This window comes from Neopelma chrysocephalum, unplaced genomic scaffold (assembly GCF_003984885.1).
Source record: "Neopelma chrysocephalum unplaced genomic scaffold, ASM398488v2 Primary Assembly neopelma1_80b, whole genome shotgun sequence".
Lineage (NCBI taxonomy): Eukaryota > Metazoa > Chordata > Aves > Passeriformes > Pipridae > Neopelma > Neopelma chrysocephalum.
Window position 1 is genome coordinate 13,263,440 of NW_020897742.1, and position 14,171 is coordinate 13,277,610.

General features: G+C 36.0%; 1 protein-coding gene across 5 annotated transcripts in view; it reads right to left on the bottom strand.

Annotated features, from left to right (window-relative positions):
• Window positions 1–14,171, bottom strand: part of CSMD1 (CUB and Sushi multiple domains 1) — a 1,127,710-nt gene that overhangs the window by 43,923 nt on the left and 1,069,616 nt on the right. For all 5 annotated transcript variants that reach the window (XM_027690129.1, XM_027690128.1, XM_027690127.1 and 2 more), the window contains one exon: window positions 11,508–11,681. In XM_027690129.1, coding sequence (XP_027545930.1) covers window positions 11,508–11,681 — 174 coding nt within the window. The remainder of the gene's footprint in view (window positions 1–11,507; window positions 11,682–14,171) is intronic.

Genomic DNA, 14,171 nt, shown 5'->3' on the forward strand with positions numbered 1-14,171 from the left:
AATATTAACATTTTAAAACTGAATTTGGGGAAAATCCGGTTATAATTGGTTTTATTTCCCTTTGTCTTTTAAAACCATGATCTTAAAAGTATTAAGTGTTCATAATTTCAACCTCATAATTCTAGACAAACATACCTAGGTCTAGCTAGGTCTGAAGAACATGAATCTAAATTTTTCCTTCTTAAAAATTATTTTAGAAGTAATATTTGGGGTTCTGTTGAAAAGGAGAATCCTCTTTGGCATAAAGAAACCCATTTTTCATCTACCAATTGTATTTAAAAACATTGAAGATACAATTACACAGAAAAGTCAAAACATTTAAAAAGCACTAGGTATTGCAATGATGTACATAAAGCACTAGTAAGGCATTAACCAGACTGATGATGTTCAGTGAAAGAGACTCACCTGTTTGTTTGTTTTTTTTTGTTTGTTTGTTTCTGAGCAGTAGCAAAGCTACAGTCTCCTAACTGAAACTATTCCTATTTTGTTTCATGGTGAATTTTATGAAATAATTCACAAGAGAAGTTACATTTAGTTTACATTTTAACAGTTTAGCTTATATTTCATACTAACAACTTTTATTTAAACTTAATGCTGTATCAATTTTATACATAACTCAAATATGTGTAGGTTAAATAAATATGTTTACACTGAGATGTCATTGACAGAAACAAATACCTCTTTACCTCCTTATGTTGTTTTCTGTCCCATAAGACAGGAAAAAATGTTTTAAAATCTCACTGCTCTTTGGAACCTGTGAAAAATTTGGATGTGGAAGTCTCTGTACTTGCTTTGAAGAATTCTGAAAATTCTTGCTTTCTGGGGATTTCTATTATCAAGAGAAAAAGCTTTATCCTTTTTACATTACACATTCTTTGTTACTGCTTTTTTTCAATGATTACTAATCACTATCAGCTAAGTCTAATTCTTTCACTGGGAATATAACTACCATTGTAGCACAAGGATGCATGTGAAAGTCTGTAAAATGTACAGTACACTGACAGGAAGCCTTACCAAAATACTAACCAAGATCTGAATGAGCTCAGATGTCTGTATCCACAGTGCAATTCTTTCTTACAGAAAGTAGCACAGTTCCCAGAAGCACCACATGCTGCATCCCAATTAACCCTGTTTCTTAAGCAATTGCACGTGGCATAGTGCTGTGTAGATGCCATTGTAAAGCTTCTGCTTTTGAGAGTAGCCTGCATTCTCTGCATAGTTATAAGAAGCCTTGTAGAAACACATCCTTAAAATCAGTTTTTCCACATATGTATATACATTTCGAAACATTGGAATCTACATCTGTATCAATGCAAAGTAAAGAATGCCTGCACTTGTTCTCTGGCAAGAGGCCAGTAGACAGTGGCTACGTCTATGCTGTTGTGCTCTGTTACCCTACGGACTAGGGAGAATTTCTCTGAACCGTTCATGAGGAATGGTCCTGCTGTCTATATTAACCCCTGAACCATGCTCCAAACAATTCCTGTGAATGTGCCATTCGGATCAGATGAAAAACTTGTTGGAGAACCTTCTAAATAAGTAGAGGCAATTAAGCTCCCATGCCAGAGCACTCTTTAGGTTAAAAATACAGACAGATTTAATTTCAAATGTAGAAATTAATATTTCAAAATAATTCTATTTAGCTAAAACTGCTATTATATAGTAATTTGATTCCCAACAACACCATCTATAACGCTGCTGATGCCTTTGAGAAAGCACGCAGGATCACTCTTGAGGAGAAAAGACAACGAAGAAAGAATCGTGCCTTGCAGAATATACCATCTAAGGACTCTTTCTGCTGTGCCTTTTGCAACCGGACATGCCTATCTCGTATTGGCTTTTTTAGCCACCAACACGTTTGCATGTGGGTAGAGCCCTTCCCAAATCTTCATTCGCGAAGTCTAGCCATGACTCCCAACTTCACAATAACACATGTCATGGTTTGAAGTCCCAAAAGCCAATTCCTGATTCCTAGCCCCCCTCCCACATCTCAACCCCGTGTGAGATGGGTTTTCCAGACAAAAACACAAGACTCAATATGGGGGGAAGGGAATTATATTACAAGACTGTACACATAAAAAAATAGTATAATACATTACATACAATCTTAACTCTATTTCTACCATGACAATAATATTTACAATGGGCCAAATCTCTTCTCCCTCCAAATAAAAGTCCAGGAGGGAAGAAGAAGAAAAGACCCCTTCCCGTCTCTGAGCAGCAGGTCTCTCTAGGCAGCAGGCTCTCTGTGTCTTTCATGAAGCAGTTGCAGCTGGATCCTTGCCAATGCACACGAGGGGTCTCCAAGCTCCTCGGCCCCTCATCTCCAAACGAAGGGTCTTTCCGTGGGCTGCGCTACCCCAGACAAAGGTTGCTCCACCACGGTCATATCAACGAAGTGCGGAAGCCTTCGTGACGGTCTGGTATCTTCAGGGGATCCAAGCCCCTTGTCAGAGCTTCTGTGCTCTGCCTCAAGATGGCTGCTAGCTTCTCTGAAGCTGCAGCAAGGGAGGACCCAAGGTCCTCTCTCACACATTTTGTCCTGGCTGAGCTCTCAGGACCACTACATTTAGGAACTTCCAATTAATAGGAGTCCACCCCCTCCATTTTTTGGAGGGATCTCAAAGAAGTTTGGGGGAGTTTTGCAGTTCTTACCCCAACAAACTCTGTCTCTGTCTCTCTGCTGCTTTTCTCTCTCTCTCGGCTCGCAGAAGTTTTTTTGTCAACTTTGCTGCATGTTTTGTTTTGCTGCTTCTCTTATCTCTTGGCTCTGTGCTGCCGCTTTTCTCCGTCCACTGCTGCTCTGCCGCTCTTAGTGTCTCCTACTGCTGTTTACCAGGGAGAAACTCCTCCAGCTCTTAGCTACAGGCACTCAGCCCAGTTTAACACTGTTCCAAGTCCCCGTAACCCCCCCAACCGGGGGCTTGGGAGGGCTGAGCCCCAAGGGGCTCCAAGCCCCTTCCTCGTGGCCTCAGAACATGGCCACTCTTCTTCTCCAACAACAAGAACAACTCCTTCTTTTCCGGTCTAGAGATATGTTTATATTTTGCAGGAGCACTGATTGGGTCAAACCCCAAGGGTCACCACCCCCTGGGGGTTACCACTTTCTTAGTTTCAGGGGGAAAACCTGGTTCAAACCACTACAACACTATATCGGCATTGTGATCCATCATATCAAAAGCTGATGTTCAGGGTTGTATGGAATATTTCTACCAAACTGTACTCATCTGTACACAACTGCACAGAACTAAACTCAGATCTTCTGAGACCTATACCCATGTCCTAATCAGTACACCAATTTTCAATGAAACTGCATATCAAAAAGTAACTGCATCAAAATAGCACTTTTCTATTCCACTGATATCTACCTATTTTAGCAACTATACCAGTAAAAGCAGCTCTTTCTTTAAATAATCTCTACATAGGTAAAAAGTATGGAATTATGTTTTATGACTGTAAAAATCCTCTGGAAAAATAATATACTCCTACTCCAATAGTCCAAATGTGAATTAATATCATTTATGAATATATCAATCATATTTAAAATTGTTCTGCATTAGATATTTTATCCTGGTGCAACTAGGACTCCTTGCTATACTCACATAGATCCACAGTATAGGTGCATGTTTAGTAGCCTGTATTTAGTATCATCCACATTTATTTTAGGTCAGGACTACAGTACTAAAAATTCGGCATGTGCAGTTTAAGTAGTGTATACACTTTTACAGGGAGATTTCATTAACAAATACAAAAAACTAGAGGAAATTTGCATGAGGACACACACTACTGATTTTTTTCCCAAGCTATAGGACAAGATTCATACTGTTTGTCAGGCTTAGTTTCTTGTGATGTTTTACGGGTAAGCGTGCTAAGTTAGGTTATGGAAAGTCAGTATTAGAAACTAAGTAAAAAGAACTTTGTTTCATGAAGATATGCTGTCCTAAAGCTACCAAAAAGCAATTCTAATAGAACTATCTTTGCAAGTCAATAGGGAGAACCAAAAAACTTAATACTCGATGCAGACCAGAAATATGGAATGTTCAAGGAATATATTGCAGTCCTAAAGTATCAATTTGTCTGTGTGATACAGAGTTCTCATTCTTGTACCAGTAGTGTCTGTTTAGACAGATTAGTGATGAATGAAATACAGAATAGTCACTGAATGCATAATTTAAGCATGCGCTCTGTGCAACGAAATTCTTGCATCATATATGAAGTCTTATCAAATGATTATGCAAGAGAATATTTCCCCTCAAGTTAAAGAGCAAACAAAATTATGCCTGCAGTGCCATTTAAGATCAGCTATAGATTTTTAAATATATACACAAGTGTGCTGTTGCTAAGAAGGTCTGCAGTAAGGAGTACTTTAGAAAAGAATTTGAGTTGGTCGGCATACAGAACTAGGGCAGTATTTTCCCTGATTGCCTTTCACCCTGGGGACTCAGTTGTAAATCACAGTGAGAGCAGACGGAGATTGCTTTCTCTCAATGACACCTGTCAAGGGTTACATGGGAAATGAATTCTGGCAGTCTCGGTTTAGTCTTCTGAGAAAAGCTGGAGAATATTTCAAGTCTGCCCTGATAACTTTGGAATCTCACACTGAGTAGATTCAAACCCTTGAGGACAAAGATGTGAAAAGACCATGTCAGAGTCCTTTAGGGCAGCTTTCTGTTAAAAAGTTGAATGAATATCAAAAAAGTACATAATTCACAGTATTTCATTTCTTGTTCTCACTCTTTTTTTCTTCTTTCATGACAGAAACAATCTTAAGTTTCTTTTATAAAGTTTCATATCTGATCAACAGTATTTTTAAACTTTTTTTATCTGAAAAGTATTGCATTAATGTTGGTATCTAGAACATACATAGAGACTGACACTCAGTGAATAAAGAATAGAGAATTCACTCTGACTTTATGACAAGGTCTTAAAAATGCTGCCTATAAAAAGAAAGCAGTGCTTGTGAAAGCATGGTGACAAAATTGCCAGTAAATGGAATTTTAGTAAAGTTCAATTTGAAGTCAACAATATGCAAGAATGATAACTTCTCAGATTTTGCCAGGTATTACAATAAAAAATTGATCAGAAAGACAAAATACTTAGCTGTTATTTTTCTCTACATGTTTTGTCTATATGCAAATTCATTTGTGGGCATCTATGTACAAGTAGTATCAACACAATAACTTTTGTCAGAATAGTACAAACTCTGGGGTCATGTCTTAAAGTCTTTTTATATTTTTTCTTAATCAGAGTATTGTTTTTCACATGGAAGAGGAACTCTATTCAGTTGCCCCAAACGATGTTTCAACTACCTTTTGAGATGTCTTTGCCTGATTTCCAGGCAGATTTCCCTCCAGAGAGGCACAGAAATAATTTTAAGTTGTGTGTCATCTCTGCCAAATTCAGGTAAATATCTCAGAAAATACATAGCATCTCCCATGGCATCTCACCTCTTTATTTAGGAAATTTAGTGCTAATTATCCTTCTGAAGGTATCAACATGCTATTAACATGAATGGATTAGTTATCTCTGACATTTAAAGTATAAAAAAGCCACAACAAAGGCCTCTGACTTTGGAAAAACAAAACTGAACAAAACACAACATTTCTCAGCTTATATGAATCCTTGATACCACCATAGATGAAAAATTGCATAAATTCAGAGCTTCTTTGTCTAGGGATGAGAAGAATTGGTCATCAGTCTCAATCTCTCCCACCTTTCTATCAGCTGTCATCAGAAAGGTTATTTTTCTTGTCAGTGAAGGAATGATGGTTCAAATGATATACTCACTAAAGAAAGCACAATAAAATTGGGCATTTCTTGTAGACACTAGATTCTTGATAAGACAAAAAAAGTCTAATTAAACTTTTCAGGAAACTATCAGTAATGAGATAAAGAAAATCAGTACAAAAGTAGTATAAATAAAGAGAGACCTGAATTCTTTATTACTAACAAATAGCCTGAATTTACTGATAGAGACTGGAGAATGTGAGCTAACACACACCTTTGCAACTTTGCCAAACAGATCCTCCAAGCAAAATATTTCCAGTTTTAAGAAACATATTTTTAACAGGAAAAAAGCTCTTAAATCTCATTTATAAGATGATAAAAAATATGACTCTGCCTTAATACAGGCAGTAAGTGATAGGTCAGTCTATCCAATGTCAAAGCAAAGAAATCCTAAGAAGAAAATCTTCTTCTTGCAAATACTTGCATTCTAGAAGATGTGGTTAAGTGTTGTGTTTAATATGGTAGTATAATACATGGAAAAAAATGACCTGCAGCACAATCAGGAATGCAGAGCCCTGATAAGACCATCTGATTCAGTTCTCATTTTGGTGGTTAAGTGTTATTATGAAAAGTAGAAAGCATAGAGATTGTCTTTCTGTGCTTCCAAAGACAAAATAGAAAGTGGTTCCAAACTGCTAATGAAAAAAAAATCCACACTGAACATAATTGGTTTAGGATTTAGTATCTTCATAGCTAGTTCTGGCGTAGCACATTCAGGCTCACCCAATCCTACTCAGGCAGGTTTGTAGAAAAGAACAGAGATTTGGGAATTGGCAATGTTCTGATGCCATTTGATTCCAGTTTAAAGGCAAGCAACTGACTACTTGACCTATTCTTTATCAAATAAATAAAAGTAGAGTCCATGTAGAGAGGAAAGTGTCCTATCTCACAAATTATCAGTTTAAAATCATACTTCGATGACCTTGACACTCCAGAAAAGACTACCGTAAATCTTTAAAAAATACTAAATATATCGAGGATTAAATATAAAATTTAAAACAGATACTATTGTTTAAATAGTTCAAAAAATTTGGGGTTTCTATCTCACAAAGTACCTGAACATCACAATATGCCATTTTTTCACTCGTGACAGAAAGTGGGAACATAGTTTTTCCGAGGCATAGGTATTTTAAAGATCGTGTTACCTCAGAGCACAGGTCCAAATCCAATATTAAAAAAATGTATACATTTTTAGAGATTAAAAGTCTCACTTGCTGAATCAAAACAGTTAAATAGAACAGATTAAATCATTCTTAAATTACCCAAATAACAGCATTCTGGAATACAGGGAAATATCATTGCAAAGCAGTTCAATGCTTTCGGTGTACAAACATATTGAAATCCTTTGTTTCATAAAAGTAGCACATATGACCTTTTGTGTGCATTGCTTTTTTGTCAGCCAAGAAACCTCATGTAATTTCCTTGGTAAACTTCCTGCCTGTAGTTAATTGGTTAACCTGCTGCTGACACAACAGATCAAAGCAATGTATCATTGCAAAGGGGTGCCTAAGAAATGCCCAGATTTATTTTCTGTAAGTATCAAGGTATACTGTGCATACATGGTAGCTCAGTTTCAACATTAAAATAAAATAAAATACAATAAAATAAAACTTCTGCAATAGATTCCAGCAGCAATCTTTAATTTGTAGTACTTCACATAGAGTCTCAGCTAAGTGAAGCCAAGTTCATTATTTACTCAGGTGAACTCAAGTGAGGTTCAAAAGAAAGGTCATATGTAAAATCTCTGTTGGATTAAATGACACAGTTTTGCTAGGAACTACACTCCTTTCCCAGCAGAATATTTAAGGAGCTGGAAGATTTATTTTCTTTGTACACAAATTCATAATTCTTCACTAACAATGAACTTTAGAACAAATATTTTCCGCCCATTAAATAAAAGGCAATTTTATAAGTAAAGTCATATGCCAAAAGAAGTGCTATTACTTGCTTTAGCGAAGTTCTAATCAATTCACTAAGAGCAAATTTGACATAAGCAATATAGTTGGTGTATATATAGTCTTTAGTCATAAATTGTACAGAATCACAGAATACTTGAACTTGGAAGGGACAGCTAAAGAGTTTGCCCAGGGCTTTGTCCACTTAGGTTTTGAATGCCGATGAGAATGGACACTCCACAATGTCTCTGGGAATTCCGTTTGGGTGTTTTACCACTCTCACATTTAAGAAGCTTTTTCTTATGTTTTATTTTGTGCCTTTTGCATCATGTCCTTGCAGTGGGCACCACTGAGAAGTCTAGCCCTCTTTTTTCACACTCTCCCTTAGATAAGCGTAGATAATCAGCAAGATTCTCCTTCTCTCCTCTAGGCTGAACAACCCCAGCCCTTGGTCTCTCCTCAAATCACAGTTGAGTCCACGTGGGAAATTTGTGTTTCCCAAAAATGTACTTAGGAAAGGGCAAAATACACCAGAGAGAGGAGGCCACACACACAAAAAAGAAAAAAAAAAAAAAGGGAAAAAAATAAGAAAAGTAAAAGCAACAAAGGGAACACTGAGTTCAGAAGAGAGGGTGGTGCATAAAGAAGTAGATAATCTCTGCAGCCTGTGGAAAAACACACACCAGAGAAGAGAAAACGAAGTGAGAAGAAAGGAATAGCAGAGAGAAACTGCTACATACCAACTACAAGGTCAACTCACTATGCTACCCTAAAATAAGAAACAATACCAATTATCTAGACAATAGAACATTTTAAATGTAAGTGAGAAGTAAGAATATCCCAAATGTCTAGATCAGAGATGCATGTAGCAGGTCAATGGTGTAGAACTACTCTAACACTGACATTCTTAAACTGAAGTGGATGTTTATTATTCCCTTTATGCAACTACTGAATATCTTTTGGTGCACAAACATATTTGCAGCAGTTATTTTTACTTTAGACAGTATATTCCTCTCTAGAAGCCAAAATTAGGTTTCTTAGAGAATTTGTAAACTTCATGACATCTTTTTCAAACAGTTTAAGTCAATTAAACTCAGTCGCTGAGGTGAGCAGCTACAGTTGGTGACTGCCAGCTAGCAAAGTGCTCTAGGCTCTCGCGGGGTGCATGGAAGGGGGAACAAAAGAGAGGGTGACAAAACTAACTGGATCCTCACAGTTTGTGATGGAAGAGATACAAGACACTCACTGAAAAAATATATGTTCCTATAGAGAAAGAAATACTAAGAGAAGGGAAGAACAAAGTGAAGAAACACCGAGTGAATGGCAAAAGTCCAGGTTTACATCACTTGCATGAGAATAGAAAAAACTGTAGATACTCAAATGAGGAACTCTGGGCCACTCTGTTGTGGTAGGAGTTTCCCATGGTTAAGTGAATGGATCTTGACAGAGTTGCATCTATAATACTCCATTCAGAAAACCAATCTCCCTAAACAAGATTTCAGATCATAAGTTGGCCTGGATCAAACACAAATTCATGTGATAAATTAAAAAAAGAAAATAAAAGTGGACAGGAGAGACAACTGAAATGTTGTAGTAACTGTAAGTGTCCTAATTCTTGAGTTCTTATTTTTTAAATCTTCTCAGTCATTGCATAGTTTTTCCTCTCTTTCACTTTGATTTGTTTTCCTTTTAAGAAATGTACTAGAGTTCAGTGTAAATAGTTGAGTAACTCAGATTGTCAACTGGCTTGAGCTTCAGCAAAGCTATTCAGTCTCTTCCTCTGACAGTCAAACAGAGCAGATTCAGCCTGCATCTACAGGATAAGTGTAAAAGTATGTGTTTTCAACAAATAAAACGTCACTTAAATGCCTCACAGATGAGATGGAGGGGTTTGTTCACTAAAGTCTAGCAAAACAAAGCAGTATGAAAGGAAAAAAAAATACACGAGCCTAAATAGAAACAGTTTGCTAATTCCTGTTTCTCTGTTCCAATAATTATATTGCTATGCTAGTTAACTCACTTGAATAAATTCTGAGGGTAGTGACTGAGGGAATTGCCATCTCTTTATTGTTTTAATGAGAATGAAAGATCTAATTCCACACACACTGAGCTTGAAATTGCATCAGCCAGCTCTGAAACAATATGATGAGCTAATCACCAAAGATAATTATTATTCTTAGGAACAACAATTGTAATACAATAAGATTTTTAATAAACCAACAGGTGGAGATAATAAAAGTACAATAGCTGAAGTTAACTTCTTATTAGTCCCAATGTTTGTATCTTTAGCACGACTTCGCTGACTGCAATTTCCTTTAGCCCATAAAGGACAAGTTACAAAGAACAAAAAGCATACTTACGCTGATTGAACATTTTTCCTGTGAAAGAAAATACTCAACAAAAGCTTACTAACCACTGCATTTCTGGATAAACTTTTGTGTTCTATATCTTTGCATGTTCCATAGCAGGCATAATAATCACATTCTTTCCAGACACTAAGCATTTTTAGTATGTTTTTGGTTTACATATTTGGAAATTAGCACTTATTAAAATTTGTAAATGAACCCAGACAATTCCAGCTTTGAATATGACCAGGAACAACATTTTTAAATTAGAGCCATAAATTAGAACCTATATTTCCTTCTGGAGCCTTCAAGAAAAAAGCACTGAAGGATATCCAGTATCTCAGGACGTTTTCTCCAGGCTGTTGAGAGCCTTCAATATATTTTACATGATTCACCTCATGTCTTGCCTTTCACCTCTCTGTCAATTTGCATCTATTTCATAGTCAGAAGATATTCAGTCTGCCTCAGTGATTTAGAAGAAAATAATGTGCAATATCTTATTGGATTCAGCATTGAGAAAGCATGTACTACACCAGTAGAAGCTATTTTGGGGCACATGACATTAAAACAACAAACCAGTGAACAGATTGTAGGTGTCTGATAAAGATATTGGTGGAAGAGAGCAAAGACTAGATATTAGGTCCATATTCTGCAATGATAGCCAAAAGTTAAAGAAAAAAATTAAAACAGTTGTCATAATGGAAGGAGTGAAAAAAGGCTAATTTCAGAGACTTGCTTCCCTTTTATTCTTAATTACATTACTGGCATCTGGGTAAATAAATCAATCTGAGAATTCTAGATTGTGTTTTAAAATGGTTTCTCTTTGTCCCTCCCTAATATGTACATTTGATACACATTTTCTCATAACACAAACCACTTGCTTCATTTTGATCTCTCAGACATGTCTATTTTACCCACAGCATACCAGTAATTAAGCTCAAATAAGTCTTTGCAAGAAAACCAATCAGAATTAAATCTTACTTTCTATTTTTTTTGTGGGGAAAGAAAAATCAAGTACAAAAGTTATGAACATATCTCAGGTATTGCTAGGGAATACAGAAAAATTAATAGTGCTTTGATGCATAAATATTCAACTGCATAACTATGTTTTAATAGGAGTAATCAATCATTTATGGAAAGTATACTAAAATGCACCTAGTTCATACTAGACGACCAACTGTGATTTATTAAGGTAATATAACTTTTCTGATACAAAGTTCACTTTATATGTTTATAAACTAAATGCTAGGGATTGCAGTCAGAACTTTGAGGTAAAATACTGAAAAGCCTAGGCTTCCCCAGTACCCAGCCCTAACTAAAATTTCCAATATAGAAAGGAAAAACCTCAAATAAAGATGGCAACAAGTTCCCAAGGATCAGGCTTATGAATTATATCCTGGTATTTTGAAGGCAGGGTAAAGGAGGATCATGCCTGAAATAAGTAATTAGAGAACAAAGAATGCAAGAGAAAGTTTCTTACCTCGGCAGTTGGGTAAAGGGCTACTCCACTGCCCATTGCTTCGGCACTGTGCTCGAGAAGCACCCTGAAGTAAGTATCCAGCATTGCAAGTAAAATTGACAACATCATTTAAATTGAACTCACTGCCATTAGTCATTCCATGAGCTGGATTCCCGGGATGTCCACATGTGATTGCTGTTAGAAGAAAAATAGGCCGGTTAGCATCTAAGTGAAAGGTACTGATCCAGACAATCACTTGCTGGTTGAGCTCTTTTAGGGTTTGGGGTTTTCTTGTTCTTTTGGTTAATTTGTTTGTTTGTTTCCCTTCTGGATTTGTTGTTGATATTTATACAGGAAATTTAAGAAAAAAAATTAGGATATACTTACTCAGAATTCTTAACTGCCAGAAGAAAAATCTTAATTTTTCAATAAAACTTTTAGAACCTACTTTTTACTTTATGTTGAAAGTTGTAATAAAAATAATTATATATATATATATGCATTTTGATACACATCTGATCTGTATCAGACCTTAAAAAATGCATATCATTTGCTATATTCCTACTAATACAAATAAAAGAAAAACTTTTTTTCCCTGCATACGTAAAAATGTAATAGGGACAAAAGCCAAATTTGATGCACTACTTCAGAACGTTCTAGAGTTCTGAAGCATCCCTATTGCTTTGCTTAAGTAGTGATTCTTTTAATCTAATTTTCTTATGACAATAAAGAAATCATTGTTGGGAGTAAGTCTTACCCATTATGTGTATTATTTGTGTTGATTGTGTTAAAATAAAACTTATAAAATAAACTTATTGTGGTCAAGCTCTAGGTTTCCACGTGACAAGATATTAAAATATTATAGAAAATATAGAAACCATAGATACTGACAATGTAAAGTCAGAATGTATACATACACACACATAAACACAGAACTTTTCAACTTTGTTCTAGTGCTAACGATGTTTCTCATACTCAAATAAATACACTGTACACAGGTTTATCTTTTTCATTTGAATCTATTGTGCTGCTACTCAAAAGGAACTAATGGAAAGTCTTCATATTTCCTGTTAACTCTAATAAGAAGTAAGTGAAAAGATCTTTCAGAAAATACATGCCCAAAGTGTGGTCCAACTAGTTATCCAAAAAAGAGATAGGGAAAGATCTGTGCATCACAAATTGTTCAAGATGAAGGAGGCTGACTTTTATATGAAACTAAGAAGCTAAAGTAGTCATGGATGAAGAACTCCAAGTACTTCCTTAGATAATATTTTTTTAAGATTACAATGTCTTGTACTTTAAAAACCTCAAATTCCTTTCAAAGTAAATTAGAAATGTAAAAATATGTGATTTTCTGTAAAAATTTCACAAAATAAAGACCAGTTTTTGGCAAATTTTCAGGGACAGATCCCCTAACTTCTTTATAACACCTCTTCCATTCTATTGGATCTTCGTGAGATGGAGCTCTTATAGTTCTGTGCTTTGTATTGGTACCTATAAAGCTCTTGATAACACATCAGTGTTTCAGCTACTTCTTAGCAGTGCTGGCACAGCATCAGCACTGTCTTCCCAACATTTCATCCTCCCATAAGTAGCCTGGGGAGGGGACATAACCAGGATAGCTAAACCAAACTGACCAAAGGAATATTCCCTTCTATATGAAGTTTGCTCAGATATAAAAGTTAAGAGGAATGAGGAGGAAGACATTTGTGTTTTGGAGAAACCACTGTGCATGCTGAAGCCCTGTTTCCTGGAAAGTAGCCAGACATTGTTTGCTGATGGGAAAAAGTGAATTAAATCTTTGGGTTTTTTTCTTTGCTTGTGCGTGTGACCTTTTGCTTTTGTTTTAGCAAACTGGCTTATCTCAACCTGTGAGTATCTTTCCATCTTATTTTGTTCCCCTGTCTTTCTGAGGAGGGGAGTGACAGAGCAAATTGATGGTCCCTTAGTGTCCAGACAAGGTCAACCCACCACAGCCATATTTCTAGTTCATGTTCCACACTGCTCAGTCAGACGAATATTTCCATATGACATATCTCTAGCATTTCCTTCTCAGAAATACCAGAATCATTTGTATGACAACTTCTTTAAAATAAATAAATGAATGAAAGGAGGAAAATCATCCGAGGTTTGGATGCTGGCATAAAACAAATAATCTTGTATGGCTCTTTAGTCTGGCAGCATTATAAGCAAAGAAAACCATGTTGTAATAGAAAGTATTAGGCAACCTGTAATAACAGAAGTTGATGCCAGTTCTTCCCATAACAGTAATGATAACATCCATCTAGGAAGAAACAGACTTCTGCTCCCCCCTTTTCCCTCTCCCCCCCCCCACCCCAGCTTTGTCCCTTTCTTCTAAAGGAATTTTATTCACTGCACAGTAAAATGAAACCACTAAAAGTAATAATGCTACCTGCTGACATTTCCCCTTTGGTGAATATAAATCACTTGAAGATATAAATAGGATTTTAAAAGGAGAATGACACTTGGTAGTTATGTTCTGCAGCTGTATACAGTTAAAAATTTTCATTTTACCCCTAAGAAAGAAAATACTGAATATTTTGAAATCTAATGACTTACCAGTAATATAACAGAAATGAAATAAAGATACTAAAATGTGTTCAACAGAAAAGCTGATCATCTCAGTGACTTTCTCTGTGTAGACAAAAATACTTCTATCTGAAT